The sequence below is a fragment of the Patella vulgata genome, chromosome 3 (genome assembly GCF_932274485.2).
Source record: "Patella vulgata chromosome 3, xgPatVulg1.2, whole genome shotgun sequence".
Taxonomy (NCBI): Eukaryota; Metazoa; Mollusca; class Gastropoda; family Patellidae; genus Patella; species Patella vulgata.
In genome coordinates this window covers 20,617,463-20,640,254 of record NC_065881.2, presented here as the reverse complement: position 1 = coordinate 20,640,254, position 22,792 = coordinate 20,617,463, and the positions used below count along the sequence as shown (strand labels likewise).

Below are 22,792 nucleotides of genomic sequence, written 5' to 3'. Positions count from 1 at the left end.
ATAGAGCTGTCAGTTGTAAATGTTATTCGCTTTGTGTAATTCTGCACTAAATATGCATTACTTGTGACTTTAAAAAAATCAAACATATTTAGATTTACGCCAAACAAAGAACGATTTCCGGGAAATGCAGGTGATATAAGGTCAAGGTCTTATATCAGTAAACAAAACATACTAAAATAGTTCATGATGTATTTTGAGATGATTGCGAAATATTGAAAATTATTTGGACATAGCAAGATGTCTTATATTATATTTAAGGATTCAAACCCCCTGTTTAGTTCACTAATTTATCAATGTATGGAAAATGAATACTACAAATTCCAAAGTTCAAACGCAAACTCAAGAAAACAATCTCAGCAGGAATTTTCAGGTGTCACAAAAACAAAAACAAAGTCAAGACAAAAAAATGCCGAGTTTTACGATAACCAATTTACCAGATGATATACTGTATCATATTTTTTCATTCCTCGATGTCAAATCACTATGTCGAATTTGTCAAGTCTGTAGATTCTTCAAATACTTGTCAAACAAAGACTGCGTTTGGTTGCAGCATTTAAACAGTAGACCTGTTCTGATTGAAAGCGCCCTGTCCTATTCAGAATTTAAATATGGTGGATATATACACAGGTAAAGTATAAACAACTTTTAAATTGGAACTTTGTGGACAATGCTCAAACAATTTTGTGTTTAGAATTCCCTTTATGTATAAGTAATTGAACCAAGTCTACACAAGCCGACCATTTTCTTCGCAACAGCTGTTCTAGCCTACTGAGCTACTGCTTTATGGAAGTATGATTAAAAGTGTATCTTTGATTGGTTGTTATAAGGAAATCCCTGGGATTACCTGTCTGTTAAATGGTCAGTTTAAAAAAAAAAATTTCTTCCGTAACAGCTGTTCGTTAATTCAACTGCGCCACTACATTTACATTGCTTTCTGGAGGTGTGATTGAAAGCTTGTATCTTTGATTGTTTGTTATAAGCAAATCACTTGGATTACATGTCTCTGGATAGTCAATAGCCATGTTTTTGATTTTTCTGTTTTGTGTAAACTTTAATACTGATTTATCTAGAACACTTTAAGTTTTAGTCTTAAACTTGAAAATTTCTCTTAACACTAACATTGTGTTATTAAAAGCTACATGTAGGTCAACCTGAGATATAAGACAGTATTTGTTTATTATATTAAATAATTTTATTTTCAGACGTACATCATCGAGTTTTGACCGTAAAACTCAGTATAAAGCAAGCCTTAATTGGAGTAATGGTGCATTTAGAGAAACAAGTCAGGTTTCTCATGGAACAAGGTATGTGTATAGCTCCAATCATTCTTTTTGTAAAAAAATGTATTATTGGGACTTTTGTACATTGGCACATTGAGTGCCAATAACCTTAATTTCTAAAATTATACATTTAAAGATTCAAGTTTGGTATTTCAATCTCCACAATAGTCAATATTCAAGTATTTCAATCTCCATAATTTCTGAAATTTGGGATAGGCCTATTCATGCAAGAATTATGATCTTACAATCTAACACCAAACAGATATTGTATACCACCAGTATTTTGTTTTAGGTTGATGCCATGGATTCAAAAGGTAGAATCTAATCTCTGGATGTCCACAAAAAATATAATCCGCTGTTTCTGTGTCCAGAAAAATGGTAATCTTCGGGAAAGGAAAAACAGACAACTTTATGGATTAAATGATGATGTTAGTAGATTTATAATTAAAGATGATGTTACTGTCGGTGCTTGTAGGTAGGTACTTTACCTCCCTCTAAACCCCATCTAGCCTAAGGTCAGTAGAAGAAGGTCGATCATGAATGGGGATTGGTATACTGAAGTAGAGCCTCGTTTGTGAATGACTGAATGGATGGAATTGGAATTAAAGTCCTATTTTACTTTACCAACTTTTTTTACAAAGGATAAAGTATTGTTCATTAGAATAAATGTGTTGTTAAAATATGATTTTTATGTGCCCACATTGAAATGTGGTCGTATAGTACTCCCCTCCGTTGGTCTGTCCATCCATCTGAATTTTGAATGCTCTAGAGGCTAAGGTTAATATCCGATGGACTTTATATTTATACACAGTATTTAAGGTCATGTCAGAGTTATGGCACTTGATCACTTTGAACAATCTTGTGTAGGCTAAATCATATATCGTATTGAATTTAAAATTAAGGCCATGAGATGAAGAAACTTACAGATTTCCAAAGATTTTCAATAATTACTGCCAGAATTATGGCCAACTAAACGTTGCTTTTATTAAAATAGTAATTGTGTTATTTATTATGGTTTTTGTGTTTATTAGAAGATCTATTGTTGAAACTCATATTATTGATGGAAATGGAAGTGTATATATTTTAGTTATTTCTGTTTTTTTAGAGATGGCAGTGTATGCGGTTGGAAGAATGAATCATGTGATATGATGTTTAAATATGATGAATTACACGATAGTGAAGTACATTGTGTTGATTTTTATGATCAGACAATGGTATCTGGTTCCAGAGACAAGACTGTTAAGGTACCGGTAAACTTCTATCAAATACCTACATTTTATATTTTAATTTTAAATGAATTCAAAGAACTCAGTCAACTAAATTGAATTGAAAAATGTGTACTTTGCTACAGCAACCAGGCTATTGAAGACATGCTATAAGGGAAAATTTGTCCTGGCAGGGGTGCTATTGTGGCGCTATGGCCTACTGTTTATTTTTGATTTCCAACTGTTGGAAAATCTTTAACATGCTACCAATGGTTTATACAGAACCTTTTTTGTCCCAACCGAATGACTAGATGCATTTCCTTGCCAGTCTCACCATCCAGTACAATGGGAAACCTAGACCTCCTGGTTAGTGAGCCAGTGCGATTCTCACCGAGCCACGACTCCCAAATGGTAATGAGCATTTATCTGCATATATCCCAGCATTATCATTAGTCTTTCATCAATTAGAATGGTTCTGTTTGAAGAAGAAAAATGTCAAAAGTGACTCAATATACTTCTACATGGTGAATTATAAAAAGTTTTACAATATCTATTACAGGTTGTCTCAATGAAACCTGAGAGAGATGCAACAGATCTCCTGAAGAAAACAATCTACATGGGTGATCGAGTATGGTCTATTAAATTATCACCATGTGGCAGGTAAAGTTCTACAAAATGACATTAAAACTGATTAAAATGACATCTTCCTTTCATGTTGGCGTGGGGGGTTGGATGGCTGAATGGATAGCATGTGCGCACTGTATCATAAGATCTGTCATTGAGTCAACTGGCATGGTTTGATACCTCGATTGTACGTGACAAAGAGTAGGGTCGTCTGTCCAACCTCGTGGGTTTTCTCCAGTTTCCTCCCACTGCTAAAGACCCTTACATGCAAGCAAATTATTGAAATAAAATTGAACCATATGTTAGTCCTGAAATGACCTAGTATGTGTCGAGTTTGAGTTAAACCCCATTTCTCTCTCTCATATGTTGGCTTACCATTATTTTAAAAAATGGTACTGTGCCCATTGTACATTATTCATACAAGATGGGGGAAAACTGACCAATCAGTCAATTTACATGCCATGAATTTCAAAATGTTTAACATTAGGACACTATGCATACATTAATAATTATGGGTAAAAACACTTAAAAATATATTTAAAAAATGGGGATAATGTTAAAAATTGTCATATTTTGGAGAAAAAAGATATCTTGCTAATTCAAAGTAAACAATAAACATTATAAAATGATAGGCTGCCAAAATGTTGAAGTGAAAAGTCTGCATTATATACCCTTATATATTATTTATTATCTTCTACAATTCACAGTTCTACTGGGTAATCTATCTGTTTTTAATATAAATTGTCAGATGGATTGAAAAATGAAAAAAAAAACCAATTAAATAATTATTCATTCAATGAATTTTGTTATTTTTACCCTGTAGAGTTAGCCCTATGAGTGGTCTAATCACTGTTTGCGTTCTATCCATCTTCTCTTCTTTTGGACAGTATGTCTGTCACTGGAATAAACAGTTCATGATTGGAATCATGTTCTAGATGTCAAACTTATTTATCCAAACTGATGACTATTGACTTTTTATCAATGCTACAAATATTTTTTTTTCAGTTTATTAGCTACTGGAACTGCTGGTAATAAGGGTTTACCTGCTTTAACTACATGGGATTTAAAAACGTAAGTATCTGGAATTGGTTTAATAATAAACTCTTGGCGTGGGTGTTTTAAACACTCCTGTGCACAAGAAGTTTATTGAAAGAAATTTGTACCATGTTAGTCCCAAAGTGACCTTGTTTGTGTTAAATGGATGTTAAACCATTTTTCTCTCTTTGCAGACATTTAAATATTACTAAGAGAGTAATTTTGGCCAAACAGCGGTGCTATGACCACGCTTATTTTGGGTACCGGTAGTCACAGGAGCTCAGATTTTTGCTCCTATAAAGCAACTAGATGCTTTTCCTTTGTCTTGCACCACTGACAAAGATGAACCCAGGTTTGAGAATCTGTAGAAACTTTTGACCAACACCAATGTTGAAGGGAATACAAGATAAGTTAACTTGAATGCTGTAGTAAAACTCTGTAAAAGCAACATTTTAATGTATTACCTAGTAATTTTCCATTTATATATATTTATTGTAGTGGTGAAATGTTGAGTACATTAGATCCAGATCATCAGGCTGGTGCTGGTATATTAGATATAAAGTTTGAAACACCTCATACTCTATTGACATGTGGTTATGATACAAATCTTTCTATGTGGGATCTGAGGACAGATACATGGTAGGTCTGGAACATTTGTTAAACTACTTGAATGCCACAAAAACATCTAATGTAGGACTGGTAAATTTGAACATGAGAAAACATGGAACTTATTCACAAAAACTTACAACTGAAATATATGCCACCTTTTCCTTGGATAAGAGCTCAGTTTTGTACTGGGCAGGCCCGTAGCCAGCTTGCTGGCTGCGGAGGGGCAGTGTAGTTCTCAGGGGGGGGGGGGGGGCACACCCAGATCAGTCTACAGTAGGTATTTTAGAGCTATGGTCAGCAAATTTTTTTTTTGGGGGGGGGGACAAAACATTTTTTCACGGGGACATTATCCCCCCTTGTCCCCCGCTGGCTACGGGCCTGGTGCTGGGATTTTCTCTCTCAGCAAAGGATAAGTAAGTTTTTTAAACACAGTGTAATTTAAATATGCCCCATTTAAGTGTATACATGCATGTATATTGAAATCAAACTATAATTTTTACTTATTGTGTCTTAGCCCATAACTTTTAACTTCATGCAAATATTAACAACCCCGAATCCTTGAAAATTTATTATAACATTGATGTTTTTTTATCATCTCATTTTCAAAACTATTGCTCCCAAAACTATCTCAAGAGTATCAGAACAACTCTATGGTCCTTAATAAGTAGTTCACAACTATACATGTAATTGAAGCAGTCTAGCTAAGAGTAGTATCTGCCATCTGGTAGTTCTAAGGGGTTAACCGCCTTCTTATATGAATTCAAAGAGAAGATAATATTATTTTTCTATTTGATTTTCAGTGTGGCAAGGTGGACAGAGCCTTTTGATTCAACAGTTTATTGTTTTCAAACTGATGGTAATTATTCTATCGTAACTGGTACTGCACGTTATGGTATGACCAGATTGTGGGATAAAAGAAAAACAATCTCGATACAGGTAATATTCTCTTTACAATTACACATAAAATGGGATTTAACTTCCTACTTTTTTTTTATTCATTCGGGCTAATTAAGACGAGCATGCAGTGTAGTATGAGGGAAAGTTTTCCCATACACCGGCACTATGGCCTACTCTGATTTCCAATTCCAACTGTAAAGGGTCCTTTTACTTATACAGCAACATGTACTTGGGACCTCATTTTTTGTCCTATCCGTACAACTAGACGCTCTCCATCCTGTTCCATCAAGGGGAAACCATGCCGGAAAACATGAGGAACTTTCTCCTTGATAAAACCTGGGACCTCCCTGGTACTTTTTAGTAAGCCAGCACCTTACTCACCTTACCATACCGAGGCTCCCACATGTACAATTACAACAAAATATTTATCAATAATGTCCTTTAATGTGTAGGTTCCAGTAGACATCTAGTTTGCACTAACTATTTGTCGTGTATTCATTTTATTGTCACGTTCTAAATGAAATTAAGAATTGATATGTAAATGCGGCCTGACCATCTGGTTTTGTTTCCAGAACATATCTCCCTTGCCTTAATTAAAGTTTGTTCATCTCTACAGTCATTTACTAGGTATGACAAATTATTTTTATTTAAAAAAAAAATCAAATTTGTTGTTTTAGGAGAGATTTATATTGCATGTGTATTGAAAAGCTGAACAATAATTGACTTGACTTTGACTATTGTTGATTTTTATTTTTTTTTATTTTAGCAATATTACAGTGGAAGAAACAGAAGTAGTCCTGTTTATTCTCTTGTCTTTGATCCTGGAAGACTTTATGTTGCTTTAGATATAGGAATTCATAAATTAGATTTTACATGAGGACACATGAGTAATTACTTGGGAATTGTAATGATTCTAATATCTAACTAATGTACATGTGTCTTGTATGGTGTATGGCCTTAAGAAGGATATCCTCCATTTTTGACCTGGGATCGAGGAAGACTTTAATATCTTTAAGACTTAAAAGATGTATTATGTAAGAGCTAAATCTGCCTATTACAGGTCTTTTTACTGTCTTTAGTTTAAACGTTAAAAAAATTATTGTTTAGACATTTATTCATGTGACAAGGTCACAGTCAACTCTCTAGGTCATCAGATGGCCGAGATATTAACTGGATTAGAACAGCAGCACTATTTAATTCTTTCTATATATTTATTTTTGATTTACTAGTTTTGAACTATTGCAGTAGAGAACAACCAACACTTTATCTACATAATGCATCTTTAACAGAATATAATTTTTATGGGGAACAGTCACAGGCTTTATTACATGAGCACAATGTTTCAATAGATATATTCTTGTTTTTTGCCATAAATACATGTAGTGTGTTCTTTTAAATGTGTTCCTCAATTACTAAAGGCCATTTAAAGACTATCTGTAAAGCTTAATGTATTCAGCTATCAATGATTGTTGGTTTATGAAATATCAGTTGTAAAAATTAATTTTTTATAATTTATTTTTTTTTAATAGAATTGTTCTGCTTTTAATAAATTATGAAATGATTATTTATTGACTCTATTCTACATATTTAAAGGCCTTATTAATTTAGGCCAAACTTAGACCATATGAGTCGAAAGATCCCAGAAATATTCTGAAAGGCAATGAAAATGCAGCATGTGACCTTTAAAGTACAACTCCTACCTACAGGTTTCACTCAAAATGAAAACAAATCCACGAAAGAATGTCTTTGATACTTGAACACATTATTAAACTAACACAACCTCTGTCTTGATGGTGTAGTCAAACTAAGCTGATCAATTGATAGAAATTCATAAATAATATACATAAATTGTAAATATGCATGAAGCAACTACCCTCTGGCATCAATAAATCCTTATTAGGACCGAGAACGATAAACATGTTATAATAAAGATGTTACGACACTACATCTTCACAAATTTTTAAACATACAGTTGATTCAAAAATCTTTCATGTGTATCAGGAACCTTCAAACCCAAGACATTTGGTTAGCTTTATTACAAGGGCGCGACATATAATTGAAATGAAATGGGATTTAACGTCCTACTTTCCTGCACTGACTGGTTTAATGAAGACGGCATATGCCATACAGTGTACTACTATGAGGGACCTTGGGTTTTTGACCCATCCAAACGACTAGACATTCTTCTCGTGCCCCCCCCCCCATCCTGCACCACTGACAAGGAGAAACTGTGCCAAAAAATGCTGAGGAACTTTCTTGGACAACGAAAACAAACCTTACTTGATTTGATAGTACCCTTAGTGTGTGTTGGCTCGCAATGGCTGTGTGTCTTGTCCGTGGGTTATTGGTTTCTGTTTGTGCGGTACAATTCCTTTTAAATAAATTTTTGGGCTTCTAAAGAGGTGAGGCTACTTGTCCCTAATGCTCATTCACTCCCACAAGGCATTGTCGATGAAAGCTGGGGTGACTGTATAAAACCACATTAAGGCCAAACCAATTTCATGGTCTTGATAAACAAATGACCACTCGAGTTTTGGGAACATAAAATCTTGGAATAAAGCTTTTGAGAAGAGCAACCATTTCTAGAAGAAATAAGAATTCAATTTTGTAATGGGTGTTCCCCAAGAACAAAAATACAAATTGGTGTGGCCTAAATGTGGGGTATAAAATCAGTATAAAGATCTCAGAATATTCAAAAAACTATTTACTTCATACTTAAAAGGTATCACAATCTTTTGAAATATACACATATATACATAATGTTTATATTTATAAATCTTTATACTTATTACTAAATTTGACATAGAAATAAAATAGATTAAAATATACAGAATAATACATATGAAATTACCTACAAACATAAATTATTACATAATTTTATAATTCAAACTTAACAAAACAAAATAAGGTTGATCACAAGGACAATTTTTGCCCAGCGGCTATCATGTTATCTGGGCAGCAGCTATCACGTTATCTGGGTGGGCTGATCAGCTTACAAACCATTTAGCAAAATTCTACTCCTAAACAAGACTTTTGAAGTAAGGAGGGTGGGGTGACTTCAATGTCAATAAAATTCTAAAGCATTGTTTTATGAAAATTGGGTTTAAAGTCTTGCTTTTCTACACCAACTGGGCTAATAAAAGCAAGCACACACCTTGCAGTGTGCTATGAGGGAAATTTTGCTCAAACAGAGAAGCTACCACCTAATCTTATTTCAATTTACAACTGTCAGGTGTAGTAAACTAGATACAGGAATCAAATAATAAACCATATACTTGAACCAATTATAATAATACATACATGCAGTAACAATTAAGATGATCTGCACACTTTTACGAGTGGTGAAAACTGGTGCCAGTAGGTGCTAACTGGTTAGTATTAGGGTAACTCCAAAGGTTGTGCATTTGCAGTTGCATGTATATGTGGTGCAGCAGGCCTTTTATTAAAGACGCATTTATATAAGAGATAAATCTGCCTATTTGCAAGGTCTTTTTTCTAGCTCCAAATGTTATATAAATTATTATTTAGACATTTATGCACATGACAAACCCATAATCAACTTTAATCCTCTAGGCAATGGAATGGCCATGATATTGAATGGTTTAGTACCCCCTGGCAATTTAATAATTTGACAATTAAATGGATAATTGAGACTTTATTTTCTGGTACTTGACAATCGAGATTATCATGTCAAAAATTTAAAAGACTAATAACTTCGCTCAGAATAAAGTATTTTAACAAACCCAAAAATTTTTTCAATCTATTCATTTCTCATTATCTATTTTTGAGCTTGTATAGCAACAATGGCCAACTCTTTATCTAAATCTTAGATAATACATCTTTAAGATAATCAGAACTATATGCAATGTAATTTAATTTCAGCATTAATGAAGATCATTAATCACAACCAATTGAATAAGCTACATTATGCTATAAATTGGCATATGCCAGTAAGCTAGAATGTAAGCTAGAATGCAATGTAATTTAATTTCAGCATTAATGGAGATCATTAATCACAACCAATTGAATAAACTACATTATGCTATAAATTGGCATATGCCAGTAAGCTAGAAGTTCAGTGATCACCATGACAGGAAAATCGGATCTCCATATCTGTCAAGAAAGCAATACAAATGATGTCCGTACCTTTAATCAATGTCACCAGATACAGACTCTATGTTGGCAGCACATTTTCATACTATATAGTATTGTATAGTTTACATATATTTTGAGAATTTTGTCACTCGTAGCAGAAGTCTCAAAATTATAGGACACAGTAAATGATGGTGAATTTAATTAAGTAAATTAAATACAAAAATGTGATGATACAGCCTATTTTCCATGTACAAAAATTTAAGGATCTTCAATTGTATGAGTGATTCGATAATCGTGGCAATCCCTTAGCACTTTAAATATGGCAAATAATATCGGTATATGGTTAATGGTTATCCAGGGAATAACACTACTGAGAACATATCACAGAGCTTCCGATAGTTGTGCCAAACTCATTAAAACCGAATAAACCAACTTTTTCACAAAACAAATAAATAAATGGGACTGCTCCTTAAAAACCTGGTGCTATTATTATTTTTTTAGCATTGACATTATTATGTGATTGTCTGGGATGTAAACATATCAACACTGTCTACTGTGCATTGTCTTTCCTTTGTTCCACACGATTCATGCACAATTCTACATTCGTGTACACAAAGGTATGTATGGTATGTACCTTCAATTATATTTATCATCTGTTTGACCCTAAAAACTTTTATTATGATATTTCTAATGACCAGGAAATATAAAATTATAGACACAAAGTTCCTCAGGACTTTCCAGTCTGGAAAAGTGTTGAGTGGTGCAAGATGGAGAGCCCGGCAAGGAACAGTGTCTATTCATTCAAATGGAAATGAAATGGGGTTTAATGTCCTACTGGGCTAATAAAAACGGGCATGCTTCATGCAGTGTGCTATGAGGGAAATTTTGCCCGGACAGCAGTGCTACATCTACATGTATGGCCTATTCTTATTTCAAATTTCAACTGTCAAGGGTTCTTTGACATGCACGCCACTGACAAGGGGGAACCACGCCGGAAAATCCTGATGAACTTTATTGGCCAACACGGGATCTCCAGGTTAGCGAGGCAACGTCCTACCCACTGAGGCTCCCTCATTCAGATGGACAAATTGACGTTCACATAAATGAACCTTTGGAATAAGATAAAGAGTAGCCAAGAAATGTAGGAGACTTTAAACTCCATTTCATTGGTCAATGATAAAATTATATTACTTGGGTTTCAGGTTGAGGAACATGTTATCATTCATGAACATTGAGATCCATAGTCTAAGTATTAAGCATATATATAAATTATGATTTGTATGAAAATGTACTAGTATCAAATGAAATCAGTTTGCTGGCCAGACAAAATGAATATAAACAATAAATTAACAGAAGCAAAGTTATTCAAAAATTGACATAAATTATGCAAACAGTACAAAGGCTAAAAAAGGAAGAAGTTTGTAATGCAATGTTATTATTCATATAATTCATCACAGCACACATTGCATTTAGTGTTAAAGAGTAACATCAAAGCTAAATTATATAAAATTTATGGATATGACAAAAGGGTGTAACCCAGCCACCAACCCCAAAATAACCCCACATTACTGTCACTATTTAATGTTTCAGAAATAATAGATGTAGATGTGTATTTTAAACACAATTACAAAAATTTATGAATATAAAGTGATCTTTGACAAGTATTTGGACAATTTTGAGATGATTAAAGATACATTCCCGGGTACAAACTGGGTGATTTGATGATATATTTGGACTAAAAACATTTTCAAACTAATTAATTTATCATAATTTTGCTTCAAATCCTTCTCAAAACATTGCAATTGTCAGGCAATACCCGGCTATAAAAACTCGATCAAAAGAGGTCATGTTTGTGTCATGTGACACAACAGGTGTGATGTCGGAGGAGAATTCATTGCATACAAAAGACGATGTTGCCTTTATCGCTGACTATTTATTACAAATATCGAAGCCTAATTAAATTCTCGGATTATCCACTGCTCATGTCTTTTTCTGTGATTTTTATCTCAGAAAGTGTTGTACATCTAACTCTTCATAAAGTTTATCAACATGTACATCAAGCGCTCAATCTCTGTGTGCAACCTTCGACGTCACTTGTGCAGACACTCCTAATCGTAGGGCTGTCGATTAGGGAAACCCGTACATTTTTGTCCTGTATGCGCTCCATGAGTGTTTTTCAGGGAATCCAGTATTTTTCTAGTAAGATTGGATATTTCTACTTTCGATATACCAAAATTGCCATACTTTTATTGGAGATAACCACCCGATAAAATACTTTTCTGGGAGCGTAGCTTTAAATGTGTAACCCATTTAGAGTGGAGTTGAAAAACTTCAGTTATGTCAATCAGAATGTTTTTACATAAAACATTTTGGATATTACCGGTACTATATGTTTTCATACTCATAGGTTTGGTATATTTTATTAACCATTTTCATTAGCGTAGTCAGTACAGACCAGTAGGCTGTTAAAACCCTTTTAATTTCATATTTTATATAAATATTTGTCTGGGATTGCTTTCTATTTCTTTTGTTTGTGGTAAATGTTTTCTAAATTCTACCATTTCTGAAATTTAAGCTGGTAATAAATGTTTGGGGTGTTTTGAGTATGGGTTACCCCCTTACTCATACCCTAAATTTACCTCTATAATATAGGTAAAATGTATAAGTTAAATAATTTAGCTTGCGCATTATTGAGCATATGTAAGCTTAAATAAGATGCATACCGGTATATTTATATTTAAATAAAGCGCATATATTTAAAATTTTAAAATAAATTATGTCTAATTGATTGTGTGGTTATTGTGGTAATTAACAGCTGACATCTTGAACTTTGTGTTTGTAATTTAGTCTATTTTATCTCACAAGATTACAAGAGACACATTTTGATTCATTTTCTACTAGATTTAGGTGACAAGGGAGGCAAGTCTATTTTCGGACCCTCGTATTCTAAGGCATCACACCAGAAATCTGAAGGCTGATTTATTAGTGATAACCATCTCAAGTCTCCAGAACCGCATGACAAATCTTCATAGTAATGGCACTCATGTAATCCCATCTGCTGGTGATCATACGGGGGTGCTAAAATGTCTAAAAATGCTGTAGTTCCATTAACAGGTTTTATTTCGTGTATGTTACCAATTGCCGGATTCAGCACACAACACTCATCATTATCTGCCACCAATGACTCTGTATTCAGTTTCACTTGTTTGGTCTGTGGCATTTGCCAAAGTTTTAATTTTGATTTTATTTCATAAGGCATTTCTGTTTGTTCTGAGGTTTTAATAACATTGAAGCTTCGCACCATCATTTCACCGTGAATGACTTTACAAAAACCATACATGTCGGGATGATCATGAAGCGGTAGTCGACCACCGGGCTTCACAACAAAAATCCCCATCGAAAAGGTTTCATCCTCCCATAAATGAACGTAGGTGACGGGGGCAACTTCGTCTCTGCCGTATGTTTCCGATTTCTTCAAATCTTCAATATCAAAACCAACATCTTTGGCGGATATACCGTTAATCATTGTTCTGAGGTGTTTAAGTTTGTCGTGGAAGTTAACATCGCTATTCATTCTGCTAAAAACATTTCTAGCAAAACTAGCTAATTTTTGTATGGGGGCTGCCATATTGGAATTTACTCTCCAATCAAAAATTTGACAAGCTTTTGATCTTTAAAACAGCCGCGTTAAAGTATTTTTCTTCAGACAAGTTAAGTTCATTTTGAAAATAAGTACAGATCTGTTGTAATAAATATTTAAAAATCTGATAATTGAAAGTATACGGTAATCGTTGCATTTGGTTTTAAGACTATTGTACTTTCGTTAAAAACACCTGTTACTGTTGTTAGCATGGACCTTCTAAAAATACGATCAGTAGAGGAACGGGATTAAGTTGTTTACAATTTACCGTTAGTTAATTAGAATATAATGAATTACGTGTTCCTGTCAGTCAAGCACCCTGATTAAAATTTGCCGTAAAGACAATAATAGAGCTTACTTTTAACTATTGTAGCTGATTCTCTCATATAATGAGCTGGTAAATGTTTACTGTGAAATTACTGTTAGGTATTATTAAGCCAATTAAGGACAACTTACAAGTAGTATGCAAATTTGCACAGGGTCAAGAGTCATGTATATATTGGGATACAATTTCAGACTAGAGTGCTATGTAAATGTTGCTCCTGTTTTAACGCTTTCGGAAATTCTATCCGAATTATCACTTTATTATTGGTAAAAGAATTTACGTTCTAACTCATGACATCATCTGACATCTGTCAGACAATCGCTGTTCAGAAATGCCAATCAGCAGACAATTACATACAATCAAGAACAGTTGCATTTGTTCTATTGCGATTTTCTTGTATTCATGTTGTTCAGTTTTTCTGTTTTATTCATTGTTGAGTTTGTTTTTCCATTCTGAGTCATATTGCCTGTAGATCGCTTAATTTGATATACCGTTTATTGTTTATAATGTCTGTGCTATTCTTGATTCCCATTGTTTGCAGGTATGTCTTTCTAATGGGTTTTGTTTGCGTATAGTGCGATCCTTCTGTATAAGTACTTACTATAATACCAGAAGCGGATAATTGACCTGGCTCAGATTAAATGCCATTTTTTTTTATCTGTTATATTTTGTTAGAAAAAATAATGTAGGCCTACCGTTATCAATATCTTCAATTTTTATAAACAGCATTTTATATTTATAGGAACCCATTTCGATCATCTCCTAAAAAGTCAGTAATTACAAGGACAGTGAGTATATAAGTTATTATTTTTGTAGTACATGTATAATCTTTAAACAGGCCATGGCTACATGTGCTTCATTTTGTAACATTAAAACTACAGCAATATTTATATTCAGGTACCATACTAAACCAATGCGAATGAATCATATAGGTTTAAGTTTTTATATGCTCACATTAAAATTTGACATCATTGTCTTTTTGGGCCATCCATACATTTATTTCTATCTGTTAATTATCATTAGATCATGTCCTTCAAGATACATGTACATTATCATGAAAGTATTTATAGGGCAGTTATTTCCAATATGGCAATTTTGATATAATATGGAAAATAGATACACCCAATCTTTACTAGAAAATACTGGATTCCCTAAAAAATGCCTATAGGGCGCACACAAGACAAAAATGTGAGGGTATCCCTAAAAGGCTGTGTGTCTCCTTGAGTAATGTACAGGTAAGGAGCGCTTCTTATCTGTTGATCTAATTGGTAACGGTTGTGAGAACATTAAGATAATTAAACGTCCAGTAGCCTACACTCTCCGACTAAATGTCGGAAAAAGACGTTGGCAGAGTATAATCCAGGAATTTACGTAGGCTTTAGACAGCCACTTATAACAAATACAAGCTGATAATGCATTCTCCCTCAATCAAGTCACATGATAAACATAGCTGAAAAAATAGATTCTTGGCAATCACGAGGCATGGTGTAGTTGGATTAAAATGTTTTGATATAAATAGATTAGTTTATAAGTATGTTTTTATTCCAAATATAGATGTGTCATCAAATCACACGGTTTGTATGTGGGAAAACATCTTTAATTTTTTAGGAAGATATATTTTGGACAACCAATACTTAGCATATGGTTTCAATTTGTTGACCAAACAATCATTTTGTTATATGTACAAGTACAACCAGGTTTCTGTTGCTTTACAGGAGAATTAAATGAAAACTTATTTTTCAGGAAGAACGAGAATTTGACAAGGAAGTGAAGAAATTAGAGGAGTAAGTTATAGTCTGTCATTTTAAAGTCTATATACCCCAGATATAAGGTTTTATGATACCATCAGTCATTTTCAAGTCTATATCCAAGTACTCGATTGACACCTTTCAGGGGATTGAGAGAATGTTTGATCAAGTATGCCCAATGTTTTTACAGTTGACTTATTCTGTTCATTTCATTTTTCAGACTTGATCAAGTGACTAAAAAACTGTATAAAGATGTAAAAAGGAGTACTGAAGCTAAACAAGGTAGGTCTAAAAAATACTATAACATAATGCATTACTGTATTTGATCTATTTATATCATGGATTGTGTGGGTTTTAAATAGTGTGTGAGGAAACAGGAATACCCGGAGTAAACCCACAAGGTTGAGAAGGCGCCCCTATCTCTAAGCCACATACACTCATACCAGGGATCGAAACCACAACCGCAAGCCAGAGGTAACCGGCCAGCTAGAGGTCGAAGCGCGGCACTCTAGACCACTAGACCATCCCAACCCCCCCATCCTATGTATGTTTCAATGTAGTTATATATAGTCAGAGGGCAAACTGATCACCAGTAAATATGTGTGCTATTAACATAGATTCCAAATTGAGAGAATGTCAATGCTAAGGAATCAACAATATCTTCTTTGATTCAGTTGCTGCTAAAAGTGAGAGAAAAATTACCCAAGACCTGTTGAATAGTACCTTGTGTCAGACAGATGAAGAATTAAAACAACAAGTAGAAGATTGGGACCGTTCTGTTAATAAACTAGAGGTCTACACCCATGACATGGTACAGTATAAAAATATTTACTAACGGGGAAAGGCAATATTACTTTATTGTGGAAGTGTGTATTAAAAAGATTATATCCCTCCCACACACACACAGAGGAATGGAGAGTGTCTGCATTTACCCATTTCCAACTCATTATCTGATCAGAGGGGTTGGATGGCCGAATAGTTAGCACGTGCGCGCTGTATCATAAAGCCTGTCATTGAGTCAACTGGCATGGTTTCGAATCCCCGGTTGTACGTGACAAGGAGTAGGGTCGCCTGTCCAACCTCGTGGGTTTTCTCCGGGTCCTCCGGTTTCCTCCCACTGCTAAAGACCCCTAAGCGCAAGCGAATTAATGAAACAAAATTAAAACCATATGTTAGTCCCGAAATGACCTAGTTTGTGTCGAGTGGACGTTAAACCCCATCTCTCTCTCTCATTACCTGATCATATAAAGTTTTAAATGTTAGACACGTAAAATACCAGAAACTGTAAAGAAGCATTATCATTTTTACCAAAAAAATGTAGTATTTCCAAAGGAAGTATTCATCATGGAAGACAACCTCACCCAGTTGCAATTTGAACAGAGGTAGCTTACTTTCAACAAAACCGGCAGGTTTTAAAATAAGTTGTGAAAACAACACCTCTGCTATTTTAAACACATTGAAATAGAGGATATTTGAAGATGGCATTATGTCCTGGATTATCCATGCTGGATAAGGAAAACAACCAACAGAAATAATTGTGTTTTGTCATCGATCAGAAAGGTGGGAAAATTGGCTCATGGAGCTAGAATATGGCTAACTTCGAATGGAAGTATACACCACTTTAACAGATGAGTATGGTGACTCATCTGAGGAAGAAATATATGTTTTAATGTTTATTTCAGAGTAATTGTGTCCAAAAGACTGTTATAGAACCAATGAAAAAGTAAGTGACATGTAATATTTGTTTGTAGCTCTAACTAGATTTGATTGTATTGTGTCATACATGTATATTAATGAGGGAGTCAAACCTGGATAAAAGGAACCTGTCAAAGACAATGTCAGGCACAAATTCAGACTTTTTCAGGAACAAAATCTAAGTTGCCTGTAATTTTGTCTAGCCCTGTGTTCGATCTCTGCATTGGCCAGAAAAGTTCATTGGGATTTTCTGGCGTGGTTTCTCCATGTCAGTGGTGCAGGACAGAGGGCCTGGCAAGGGACAATGTATAGTCGTTTGAATGGGACAAAAGAACAGGTCCCGGGTACACATTGGCGTGCACGTAAAAGATCTCATGACAGTTGGAATTCGATAAAAGAGTAGGACGTAGTGCAGCTGCCCGGGCAAAATTTTCCTCATAGCACACAGCATGGCATATGCCCGTCTTCATTAGTCCATGTCCAGACACAAGGTTAAAAATGTCAAGTACTAGTTAATTAGTGTCAGGTACAGGGGTAAGTCACTAATGATAAATATCTGAATTGACAAAAATTACACAGCAGGTCTGATTTTGTTGTATATGACAAAATGTCGGGCACTGTTGAATTGGTACCTGACATATATTTAATTTTGTACCAGACTTGAATTAAAATAAATCACAAAAACATAGGATTTGTACCTGCCTTTGTCAGTTTCAGATTCCAGGTTTGCAGAGCTTAATGTTATTGATGCATTTTGATTAAGTGGAGCCATATGTGCATGTACCTAAAATTCCATTAATAATTTGTATGTTCCAAATACTGTATATTTAATTAAATGTATTGTTAATTTTAGGTTTAGCAGTATTTTCCCTGGTGTTCAAACAGCAGTAAAGAAAAGAGATCAAGCTTTACAGGTAGGAATTGTTGAACCAAATCTTTAGTCTGGCATTATGGGGATACTCAGTTAAATATTTCGAGATTGATTTTTCTCGGATTTGCAAAAGATATGCAAGGATTTCAGGCGATAAGGCAGGTGCCAACTGTGAACAAAACCATGGTTTGGTTAAAATGTTTGATTATGACACGGTTCTGCTCACACCACATCTGTTTTCGGGACAGGCAGAACTGTGGCTGGGCTCTATGACTCTAAGATGCAATTCTGATAATTTGAGCACCCTAAAACACATCACAAGTACACATAGATTAGTATTGAATGTTTCTAAGTGTTGTTTTTGTTATGTTATAAAATATTACTAGCAGTTCCTATAACAAGTACAATAGTACTGTATGTATCAGGTCAGGAACCGAGCAGGACGTCATCGCCAACATCTTGGAATTGTGACGTCATATGAAAAATATGTCAATGGAAGTGCAGTTGTGCAAGTAACAAACATGCCAAGTTTCATGTCGATCGTACTTGAATTTGCGGAGCTTTAAAGGCTTTTTTGGAAGAGCGTAATCCCAAGAAAAATACACTTGACACGTGGGGACTAGTTCCGGGTCCAAAAGAGTAATGGAAATTTACTGAAACTTCAGCTTGGATTATTTTAGATGTAGCTATAAAATGGAGGCATTATATCCATAATATAGAACACTTAGTGTGGATACAATCACTTGGTTTATTACACTGCAACCTGTCTATGCAGCTTATTAATTAACGATATTGTTGACATATATTTCACCCATGATATGTCTCATTTGTACATTAGGTATATATTTGCTTGAAAACGACTTGTAAAATCTTGTTGAAACATTGCAGTATAATAAACCAAGTGATTGTATCCATACTTATATTATAAGTCAGTTGCTAAATGCCTCTCAACGATTATATATCCATAATATGTATCTTGGTTATTTTTTAGGAATATCAAAAATGTCAAATGAAAGTTGATAAATATGAATTAAGAGATAGAACAGGAATCAACAGAGTTAAACAAGAATCGGTAAGAATATATTTATATGTTTTGATTATACAGAAAGGATTCGAAATAGACACCAGCATATTGATAATATAGTTTCTTGAAAGTGTATTCTCTCACCAAGTCCTGTTCTTCAGATTAAAGACACAGGCTTAATAATCTAGAGGTCTTGGGTTTGATCTCAATGTTAATCAAGAAAGTTTCACCAGATTTTTCCAACCGGATGGTTCCACCTTTGTCAGTATTGCAGAAAGGGTGACCTGGTTAGGTGAGGTGTCTAGTCGTTTGGATGAGGTCCCAGGTATACATACCACTGGCAGCATGTTCAGGATCCTCTGACATTTGGAAATGGAAATAAGAGAGAGAGAGAGAGAGAAATGGGGTTTAACGTCCACTCGACACAACTAGGTCATTTCGGGACTAACATATGGTTTAATTTTAGGAAATGGAAATAAGAGTAGGCAGTTAAGTAGTGCCCACTGTCTGTAAAAGATTCCCCTCATAGCATAATATATGGTGTTTGCACATATTCATTAGCCCAGTTGATCCAGAAGATAGGATATTAAACCCAATTTTGTTTTGTTTTAATTTAAAAAACCCCAAAAACTTTCATGGTTTGTCACTATTTATTTCTAGGCTAAAAAGTCCCTACATGCAGCAAGAGAAGAGTTTATGTATCGGAATACTGCATTAAAGGAAGATATGCCCAAACTTCGTAATGGTAGAATAGAATATATACAACCATCATTTGAATCACTGATAAATTCTCAGGTAATTCAAGCCTGGAAATAAGGCACCTGTCACAGATAATGCAAGACACCAATTTAGACTTAGTCTCATGGTTCTAGCAGGTTATGCATGGTAAAAAATCAGGACTTTCAAGAACCTCAATTTGGTCAATCTGATTAAAATAAAATACAGATCTAAATTTCGTCGTAAAAAATTAAAAATATATATTGGCCTGGAGCAATGTACCGGCTACACCCCCCCCCCCCCAACAACTCCTTGAACCTGAAAAACATATTTAATGTAAAACATCTGTTTGCTGTTTACATAACCTGTATTGTGTCATCTATTTCAGACTACATATAATACAGAAGCTTTTAAAATATACAGTGAAAGTTATTTTCAAATGAATGGATTAATGGAAACAACGAAAGAAGAGTACAAAGATAGAATACAAAAAAATTTATCCAGTATTAAATCATTATCAATAACAGTTGATGATTGATCTATGTTTATATTCAATTAATTTAGTTATCATGTGATACAATCAGGGGTGTAGTCAAGGGTTGCAAGCACATAAAAAGGCAACCATGAAAAGTACAATTATATTTGTTTTTTTTAGAATAAAAAAACACAGGGGTTGATCAGCTAAAGTACATGTATGGAGTCAATGGTCATGTGGTAAAAAATTATGAGGCTTTTGTCACACAAGTAAACATTATAAGAGTTAAAAAAAGAGTGTCTCTTTTGAAAAATGTGCCCAGCTAGAGGTTTGGTCGCTTCCATTCCTACACCACTGGATTTAATGTCAATATATATATATACTTGTAAATATACAAATTTTACTTCCACGCTGTACAGGATTTTTTAAACCCCTCATTTTTGTACTATCTTTTAATTATTTAATTGTTAATTACATATTGTTAAGTGTACAGCCAGATTACATAATTGATCTATTGACATTCATTTAATTTCTTTACTTCTATAAATTATATATTTGTCAAATTATACCCAGAAGATCAAGTAAGATAATGTCATATTACATGTATGTATTGTATATTTAAAAAAATACGTGATATTATTTATAATCTATTGTCAAGGTAATCTATATATTATTCTACGCATGTATAAAACTGTATGACTGATCTTTAATTATATAAACATTATATACAGCTACATGTACCGGTACCTTATGATTTGATGTATATCAGAATGATTTGTTTTAACTGGATGTATTTTTATTTTTTGTATGTATATATTATTTATTATTTTATGTAATAAGTAGAAGGCTTTACCTTATGTTTCATGTCAGGGTTATATCCCAGGTAGAATAAGACGAGGGTTGAGTTTTGATTTTGTTATTCTGCCCTGGACATCCCCATTGAAGGAAATGAAATGAAATGAAATGGGGTTTAACGTCCTACTGTTCTGCTCCTAACCTGGGCTAATGAAGATGGGCATACGCCATACAGTGTACTATGAGGGAAATTTTGTCTGGGCAGCGGCGCTATGGCCTACTCTTATATCGAATTCCAACTGCCAAGGGATTTTTTATGTGCACGCCAATGTGTACACGGGACCTCAGTTTCTCGTCCCATCCGAACGACTAGACAGCTGTCCTTGTCACAGGCCCTCCATTCTGCATCACTGACAAGGGGAAACCACGTCAGAAAATCTGAATGAACTTTCTCGGCCAATGCAGGGATCGAACACCCGACCTCCAGGCTAGCGAGCCAGCGTCTTACCCGCTTAGCCATGTGAACCATATACATGTAATCCCTGAATATGTTTATTAGTATTTGATAGGGTATAGACAAAACTTACACAAAATTAATGTTACACTATGTATCTATAGAGAAGTTACAGAGAAGGTGGTCATTTTCAGACGAAAATGCTAATTTTTATTTCTATTCTGGGTGCAATGTGAGGTAAGAGTTGACAAGACAGCTGCATTTTCACATAATCTTCAGTTTTCTAATATCAACTATTATATGTGCTTGCTAATTTCTAATGTATACATGGGTGGACTGCTGGGTTTGTCCCATCTGAACAATTAGGCACACTTTCCTTATCAGGTTAACATCATGGTAGATGTTATCCTGAACAAGCATAATGAAGTATTTCACCTATATTGTTAAATTTGATGTTCAGAATCTATGGCAATACATATAATCATGTTTTTCTACTTTCATGTGATAAATTTATGTTTTTGTATTTTTTTACATTTTACACGAAAAGAATTTCCATTAAAATATTCAAAGATATGGGGTCTTATTACATTTTAATCCTGATGTTGAAGTGAGCTAGTGTATGTTGCAATTTGTTAGTATTTCTGACGTGAAGAGAGAGAATAGGTCATTTTGGTACTAATATATAGTTTAGTTTTATTCTATTAGTTCGCTTGTGCGTAGGGGTCTTTAGCAGTGGGAGTAAACCTACGAGGTTGGACAGGCGACTCTACTCCTAGTCATGTACAAGCGGGAAATCAACACTTGACTCAATGACAGACCTTATGATACAATGCACACACATTAACCATTTGGCCACCCAACCCCCTGCCACAAAAAGCTTATATTTAAAGAGAGCTGGATTCTCTACGAGGCGGCAGGCACAAATCTCCCAAGTCTTACTGTTATGTCTTAATTTTCAATTTATGAGTTGTACTAATTGATTTGTGCTTTTCAAAGAATTTAAGGAATACAATTGCTCTTAGTGCATTTTCAATAATTTAGTAAGTTTAATGTTATTTTGAATAAGATATTATATGATATTAATCTTCTATGCCAGAGTGATAATTGCTCATTAAAATTGCACTGCTGAACGTCATTTGACCCTACTGTTCTGCTAATTAAGACAGGAATACATGTACACCATATGCGGTGTGGGAACATTTTGACTAACACCGGGGACATCATTATTTACCAATGCTTGGATATACATTATTCTGCCCCCCCCCCCCTCAACCAACACTGGGATAGATATGCAACACAAATA

General features: G+C 34.3%; 3 protein-coding genes across 3 annotated transcripts; 2 read left to right on the top strand and 1 right to left on the bottom strand.

The window, feature by feature from the left end:
- The first annotated feature begins 123 nt into the window (after positions 1-123).
- On the top strand, positions 124-7,214 carry LOC126814324 (F-box/WD repeat-containing protein 4). The gene is made up of 9 exons (XM_050539414.2): positions 124-627; positions 1,203-1,304; positions 1,573-1,755; positions 2,386-2,524; positions 3,045-3,145; positions 4,115-4,180; positions 4,643-4,783; positions 5,554-5,689; positions 6,417-7,214. The coding sequence occupies exons 1-9, from the start codon at positions 305-307 to the stop codon at positions 6,525-6,527; spliced, it is 1,302 nt and encodes a 433-aa protein (XP_050395371.1). The 5' UTR covers positions 124-304; the 3' UTR covers positions 6,528-7,214.
- Positions 7,215-8,371: 1,157 nt separating this feature from the next.
- LOC126814340 (2-aminoethanethiol dioxygenase) lies at positions 8,372-13,374 on the bottom strand. Its single transcript, XM_050539435.2, has one exon. The coding sequence runs from the start codon at positions 13,371-13,373 to the stop codon at positions 12,633-12,635; it is 741 nt and encodes a 246-aa protein (XP_050395392.1). The 5' UTR covers position 13,374; the 3' UTR covers positions 8,372-12,632.
- Positions 13,375-13,568: 194 nt separating this feature from the next.
- LOC126814338 (bridging integrator 3) lies at positions 13,569-22,062 on the top strand. Its single transcript, XM_050539433.1, has 10 exons — positions 13,569-13,782; positions 14,453-14,498; positions 15,454-15,494; positions 15,679-15,740; positions 16,133-16,269; positions 17,141-17,181; positions 18,007-18,067; positions 19,016-19,096; positions 19,709-19,843; positions 20,154-22,062. Exons 1-10 carry the CDS (start codon positions 13,775-13,777, stop codon positions 20,301-20,303), a joined length of 762 nt encoding a protein of 253 aa, XP_050395390.1. The 5' UTR covers positions 13,569-13,774; the 3' UTR covers positions 20,304-22,062.
- Positions 22,063-22,792: the final 730 nt, after the last annotated feature.

Coding starts and splice junctions, on each gene's coding strand:
- LOC126814324 (XM_050539414.2), top strand. CDS start 305: ATGAATACTACAAATTCCAAAGTTCAAACGCAAACTCAAGAAAACAAT. Junction 4,784..5,553: donor GATCTGAGGACAGATACATG/GTAGGTCTGGAA, acceptor TTTGATTTTCAG/TGTGGCAAGGTGGACAGAGC. Junction 5,690..6,416: donor GAAAAACAATCTCGATACAG/GTAATATTCTCT, acceptor TTTTTATTTTAG/CAATATTACAGTGGAAGAAA.
- LOC126814338 (XM_050539433.1), top strand. Junction 14,499..15,453: donor AGTCAGTAATTACAAGGACA/GTGAGTATATAA, acceptor CTTATTTTTCAG/GAAGAACGAGAATTTGACAA. Junction 17,182..18,006: donor GTTATAGAACCAATGAAAAA/GTAAGTGACATG, acceptor TGTTAATTTTAG/GTTTAGCAGTATTTTCCCTG.
- LOC126814340 (XM_050539435.2), bottom strand. CDS start 13,373: ATGGCAGCCCCCATACAAAAATTAGCTAGTTTTGCTAGAAATGTTTTT.